At 43.3% G+C, this 6,805-nt stretch overlaps 1 protein-coding gene across 1 annotated transcript in view; it reads left to right on the top strand.

Annotated features, from left to right (window-relative positions):
• lyplal1 (lysophospholipase like 1) overlaps nucleotides 1-5,636 on the top strand; it is a 7,691-nt gene extending 2,055 nt beyond the window's left edge. The window contains exons 3-5 of the mRNA XM_041044805.1: nucleotides 676-845; nucleotides 3,678-3,793; nucleotides 4,971-5,636. Of these exons, the coding sequence (XP_040900739.1) occupies nucleotides 676-845; nucleotides 3,678-3,793; nucleotides 4,971-5,210 (526 nt within the window). The 3' untranslated portion in view covers nucleotides 5,211-5,636. The remainder of the gene's footprint in view (nucleotides 1-675; nucleotides 846-3,677; nucleotides 3,794-4,970) is intronic.
• The last annotated feature ends 1,169 nt before the right edge of the window (nucleotides 5,637-6,805 follow it).

The following is a 6,805-nucleotide window of genomic DNA, read 5'->3' as shown; positions in this document are numbered from 1 at the left end:
GTTCTCACCACAGTTTTAGTGGAAGCCAATTAAAGGCTGATGTACAAGGTTTTCAGATAAAACTTAATGTGATTCACTGGTGGAACTTAATTCACTGTCACTGCTGAAGGAAGTCACAAAGTCACTGTCAAGGGTGACGATCGAAGTGATGCTGCACACAGCATCACTGGCAGTGATGAGTGTAGTGCCCTTCACTCATAATGAGTGACTATACAGAAGCGTGGAAATGTGAACAGTGAACGTAGGTGCTAGTTCCACCGGTTTAAAGCACAGCTAAGCTAGTCAGGTGCTAAGTGACAAGGCGACAGTCCCCATTTCTTTTCTTTGGTGTTTTCCAGACATCTCTGTCATGATAACAGTGACAGCATGTCCTGAGGCCCTTCCTCATTCACACAGTTAATTTTATGTGTCATTGAAGTCATAGAACCGTATTATTTTCAGAGCTCTCTACTGTGAACCATCTTCAAAGCAAAAAGCAGTGATGTTGAGTGTTTCTCTAACATTTACTGAAGAGAGTCTAAGCAACAGGAACACTTCTGTATGTGAGATAAAGGTGTTCATTGTAATGGTATTTCCCATTGGTGTAGAGGGACATGCTACATAGCACTTACTCTTAATGGATTACTCAAGTTTGCCTGAGTGGCTGACCTTTGACCCTTATCTTACTGCCATCAGGCCATACACACCCATGCGAGGGGCTCTGTCTACTGTCTGGTTTGACCGTCACAAGATCTCATGGGACTGCCCAGAACATCTTGAGTCCATAGACGCGATGTGCAGCACCTTAGGGTCCATCATTCAGGACGAGGTCAACGCTGGGATCCCCAAACACAAGATGGTCATTGGTATGTATCTGGGTTTGACTTCATCTCAAAGCTGACCACAGGTTCCTCTCATGCTCTGTTCAGAGGTACAGCAACCAGCACCTCTAAAGCTCTCTGCTGACCACACTGTGTCTCATTAGTTTAAGCAGTCAGTGCAGTTACCAGAACCAAAACCTGGTCTCACATACTGTATCTGTGCTCTGTTCTACTCTAACTGTAGACAGAGAAGCTGTGGATGAATGAAGGAAGTGTTGTTGGTCAAAACGTGTGGTGTGGTCTCTGAAATGCTGCCGACAGCACTGAAATGTCTCATAGTTCATCCTGAGGGGATGATGAAGATTAACTACTATGAGATAGTTAATCCTATGAACTATGATAATTAGTTCAGGTCAGGTCAGAGAGCCACCAGCTTGGTTGAAGACTCTTGAACACACGTTTGTTTTCTGTGTGGGTGCTCTTTTCAAGTTAGCCAGGCTAGCTGTTGCCCCCTGCCTCCAGTCTTTATTCTAACCTCATCCTGGTTCCAGCAGCATGTTTAACACACAGACATGAGCCTGACAAGCATCTGAACATCTCACTCTCCAAAGGAAAATGAAAAATGAATGTCTATCTCCCAAAATTTGGAGCTACTCCTTAAGTGGATCCCCATAGGCATTTGTGTAGTGCAGTACAGTAATTGTACAATAAATGCTAAATGGCTACTGCATCAGTGGTGGACAAACGCAACCCCCACCCCCACCCCCAACTTCTGTAGAACAGTGAGGATGCCATCTGTCAGCCTTTCACTCCCTCACTGTCTCTGTTTTCTCACTCCCTTTCTCTCTCACTGGATCCTTTTTCCTCTGTATTCTCCTCCTCCCCTCCACACACACACACACACACACACACGCACACACCTCATTCCATCTTAGCCTGGCTGTTCCTGACTCCCTCTGTCATGATATAAAATGAAGAATGCATCTCATCAGGTTACAGTGTCCTTTCATTTGCTGCCAGCAGAGAATAAAACAGTATTTTCAGAAGGGATTCTCAGGTCCTGAAAAGCCTTTTGCCTCAAATATTCTGCTTATCAAGTTCACATATAAATAACAATGAAATGAAGCCACTCAGATCAAGTACTATAAACATTGTGGCTGAAGCAAGGTAAGAGTTCCCACAGGAAACGTATAGGAGGCCATAGAATGTTTTAATATCAGTGAGCGATGGCTGCACATGAAAGGGCAAACCGCTGAGAGCAGTGGGAGAAGGGTTAATCCCGGAGCTCTGAAATGTATAACCATTTAGGCACAGTCCGGGGGGGGGGGTGTTATGTGAAAGACTCGACTCCAGACACAGTGAGTGAAAAAACACATGGTCCTGGGAAACTGCTGAAATATTATCTTACTAAATCATAACATTTTGTCATTAACTATAAATACTCAGTGCTGGAGAAAGGCAGCGTTGTGGACCCAGAGTCCACTTCCCCGCCTGACAGACTGACAAGCACCAGAACTTTCCATGGAATAGGTTTTTGAGGAGGCCAGCCGCAGGCTGCAGTGTTGATTTGTTTCAGGGTGTGTGTGGGTGGGTGTGGGGTGTGGGGGTGGTCTCATGCATTCATAGTTTAATTCTTCTCATATTTCACACTCAAAATTGTACGTGAGTGATGCAGATACATATTTCTGTCGTTGTCTCATTATGTTAAGCTGTAAAGTTACTTTATCAGACTTCTGTGTCATGCTGTTTATTTCTACTCGGGAATAATTCAGATTTGTTATAACTGGGGTCATATTTTTATAGTTTTGAACATCATCTTTGATGAACTTTTAGTTATGATAACATTATAATTACCAAGTTAATCGCTGAGAACCGGAAACAGAAACTTAAACAGACGGGTCTAAAAACACATGCTGACGATAAACCAGAGTTGCCCTTTAACACAGCAATGAGTTGCTGATGTGGGAAAATAATCCAATAATATAAATGGATAAGCGTATGTACATTAAGTGAGGCCACATTCCACAGTATTTTCAGCCATGCTATCAGCATGGATTTAGGGATGACAGTCAGTCAGTCCACCACTTCAGTCTAGGCTGAAATATCACAGCTAGCCTCAAGACTTAGATTCATCAGGTGGACTCAGACACCACTCCACATGAAGGATCAGGTTGATCTGGAACTGCTGGATGTGGGAGATCCATAGCTTGTTTGCTAACAGGTTCATGATATGTGGTGTTGTGTTTATAGCTTTGACTCCATCTATTATCCTTAACTTTGTACTCTATTATCGAATTGTTGCAACAACCCAGGTTCATCATTTCATTCAGGTTTTATCTTCCTTTTCTTGAATAGCTTTAAATAAGTATTCACACACACACAGGTGACTTTATCAGTTGAAATACCCACTTCCAGATCATTGCATGTCAGCTTCATTTTGGACTCACTGGTCCAGACATGTGAATTCCACCTCTTCTCCATCCCTTCCCCTCCTCTTTTTTCACTCGCCTTCATTCCTCAGCTTCTCAGGATGACAGGATGATGGGTACTTGCACACTTTCCCAGATGTACACAGTGTGCCCAGATGTACCCAGATGTGTGAGATTAAGGACAGACTCATGAACGGCAACTTATTCCAGGGTGAAAAAAAAAGGAGCTGATGAGGTGGAACAGTGGAGTCCTATCCATCTTAATGTTTTTTTAAGCAAAATATTTTCCACCTCTGACTGCATAAAGTGTCTGAGAAATCTCCTATTACTCATGTGGAGATGAAAATGTTTATGATGTGACTTTTTCTACTTACTGTGTTAATATGTAGTGTGACAGATTTCAGCTGGTGCAGCAGTTAATCTTCGCTCTTTCTGTGCCTGATCAAAGGGGGATTCTCGATGGGCGGGGCCATGGCTCTCCACCTGGTGTGTAGGCATCACCCTGATGTAGCGGGAGTTTTTGCACTGTCCAGCTTTCTCAACAAGGACTCTGTTGCTTTCCAGGTACGTCAGCAGCCATCGATTTCTGTCAAAGCAAAGGGTTTTTTCATGTTATACCAATTCACCGCAAAGCACACACATCTCACCTCCCAGGGGTAGCAGGTATCCTCTCCTAGCATTTTAACATCTTCACACACAGTTGCCGGACCAACAGAAACAGTCTGATAGTACAGTGGTGTTACAGAGCGGAGAGTCAATTACAGACTCACAAACCAACAGCAGACAAGTTTAATTTTGTCCTGTTATCAAGTCACTCACATAGTTTACATGAATTAGTGACAGCTGATAAGATCTGATACGGGCAAAGTTGGTCATTTTAACCTGTGAAAGCTCGCTGTGGAGGATGAGAAGAGAAGAGCACGCTGCGGGCTGGTGGGAACAAAACACATCGGAGTTCAGTAAAGAAAGGATCAGACTTTGCTCAGCTTTACTTCAGCTGATACTGATCCATTAAAATACACCTTTATCAGCCCTGGTGCCGATCTGTAGGACAGAACCCTAATAAACCCTCCTGCTGTCCCACTAACTCATGAACTTGCTTTTCAAGTCTTCAGTGTGAACAGAGGTTTGATTCTGTGGAGACACTGATAAAGCTGTATGTGACTGAATGTAAAGGTGACCAGTCTCCATACTAATGATTTTATTGTTTGCAGTAGTTAAACCAGCACATAATTAGTTGGGGTTAAAACATGATGACCACCCAGTAATTATCTCATAACAGTGGCGCAGGTCAAGCTCTGTGACACTTTAGTCACATCAACATTTTAAATGAGGGAGAATGTGCAGGTGTAAAGACCTGAGCCAGTTGGACAAGGACCAAAGGTCACAGCCAGACCACTGGGTCAGAGTGTCTCTGAAACCGCAGAGCTCAGGGGGAGCTCCCATTCACAGGTGATGAACACCTACTGTCAGCTGTTTAATTAGGAACAAACTGAGAACCCAGACAGGGTGTAGGAGGATGTACTGGAGCGAGTCTGATCTGCATTGGCTCCACCTAGCAGGCTTCCAGGACTTTAAGGCTCATCAGTGTATGCACTCATACACAGATGAGCCAGTCATGAAAAATGGTCAAACCTGGTTAAACCTGGGGTTGATATGATGAGCCAGCAGCACTGATGAAGCTTTGCCACAGTACCACTTTTAAATGTATGTGTATCTTGTGACTCTTTGCATGGTGAAGACGGTGGAGGAGCGTCTCGGAGCAGGACTCTCCCTCCCTGAGTTGTTCCAGTGCCATGGGACCAGTGATGAGCTGGTGCTCCATCGGTGGGGAGACGACACGTCAGTGCGGCTGAGGAAGGCTGGCATGACTACTACCTTCCACTCCTTCCCAGGCCTGAACCACCAGCTTTCCCAGCCTGAGATGGAGCTGTTGAGAAGCTGGATCCTCAACAAACTCCCCCCACCCACCTCCTCCTGACTCTCTTCCATTCCTCTGACTCACAGATTTAGTGTTTTTGTCAATAAAAAAAATCCTTTTTTTAATATTAGCTTTGTGATTTGTGTACTGTAACACTTTTACACCAAGCAGTTTAAATGAGCCTCACAGCAGGAACCAAATGTCTCTTTACAAGATGTAAGGTCTCTTCAGGTGTGTCCCTCCTGGGGGCTTCCACAGTTATAAGTCCACATGAACTCCGCTGTAATATTGGAACCAAGGACCCAAGTTTGGAAACTGAGCCACAGGAGTTTGTTGATAGGAATCTAAAAGAATTGCAGTCACAGAAGAAAGTAATGGAGACATTTAGCGCTGTAAAAAAAGGAAACTGAAACCGCATCACATCATGTGGTGTTGCGCAGAAATATTACTCCTCTGTACTGCTAAAGATGTGTGTTTGGTAATGATGGGAGAAGCTGCTTTAAAAATTAAAAGATGTTTGTTTTTTATGTTTTCTGAAGGTAGGCTCACTTACCCTCACTTTGAATGGCCCTGATATTGAGCTTATTCTTCTCAGATTGCTGATGATGTATGAATAATTATTGTAATCATCTGAGCACATAGAGAAAGTCCATTTGGGGCATGTCCAAATCCACTTTTGCTTCTTCACAGCGGAAAAAAAAAGCTCCTAGGCACTTGGTCCAGATGGGTGGTGCTGCTTTTATAATGGAAAATTTGCCTGGTAGAATTAATCTTTTGCACCTTTGTGTGCATCCTTTAGTGTGTAGCAAGTGAGTATGTAGGTGCATATTACTATACTTGACTAATTCCCCCTTGAAATAACAGTGAAATGCTGCACCATTGACTTCGGACCAGGTCTTTGTCGGTCAATTGTGCAGTCGCTGCCTCAAGATAAGAATGTGCCTGACCACACCTTATTTTAAGACCAACACACTTATGGGTGCTCAGGAAGTTCTATTTAAAAAACATGGGCACCAGACGGGAGAAAGACGAATGTAATTTTAACATGAAGACAAAGTAATGAGACAATTGTTCATCTCTCTTCATCTGATCGTCTTTCTGAGCTCGTCGGCTGTGACAGCTGTGATTCTCGGCTCATCAGGAGACACTGTCATCATGAAGCGTGCAGTTAGAGCTGAAAACAACCCATAATGAAACACATTGTTAAATATCATAGTTCCTCTGGTACTCCCTGTATTCAAACAGAATTTCATGTAATGAATGAACATATAATTATCTCGTGCTGAAATATAAGTTAACCCCCATTTTCTTAAATCTGATTTCCAGAAAAAAAAATGTCATTTTATATTCAGGTCAGAACGGTTTCCTTTCTCTGCAGAGCGGTGGAGAACTCAGCATAGTTTTTTTTTTTTTTTTTTTCCATTCATTTGGCTGAGGCGCTGCACCTAAGTCCTCTAATGGTAGGGAAAACCCTGCACAATTCACCAAACCGCCTGAGAAAAATAGTCTATTATGTACAACTGCCCTCACTTCACCCCCACTTTACACACACTAACAGTTCCAGATCTATTTTTACACTTAAAGTCTATTTTTCCACATGTGTAAACGCTCAGTTTGAAGCCCCTGGAGAAGGCATCGCACTACTTCAACACAAG

Source organism: Toxotes jaculatrix, chromosome 8 (genome assembly GCF_017976425.1).
Source record: "Toxotes jaculatrix isolate fToxJac2 chromosome 8, fToxJac2.pri, whole genome shotgun sequence".
NCBI lineage: Eukaryota > Metazoa > Chordata > Actinopteri > Toxotidae > Toxotes > Toxotes jaculatrix.
Note: the sequence above shows the minus strand (reverse complement) of the source record. Positions and strands in the feature narration are given on the sequence as shown.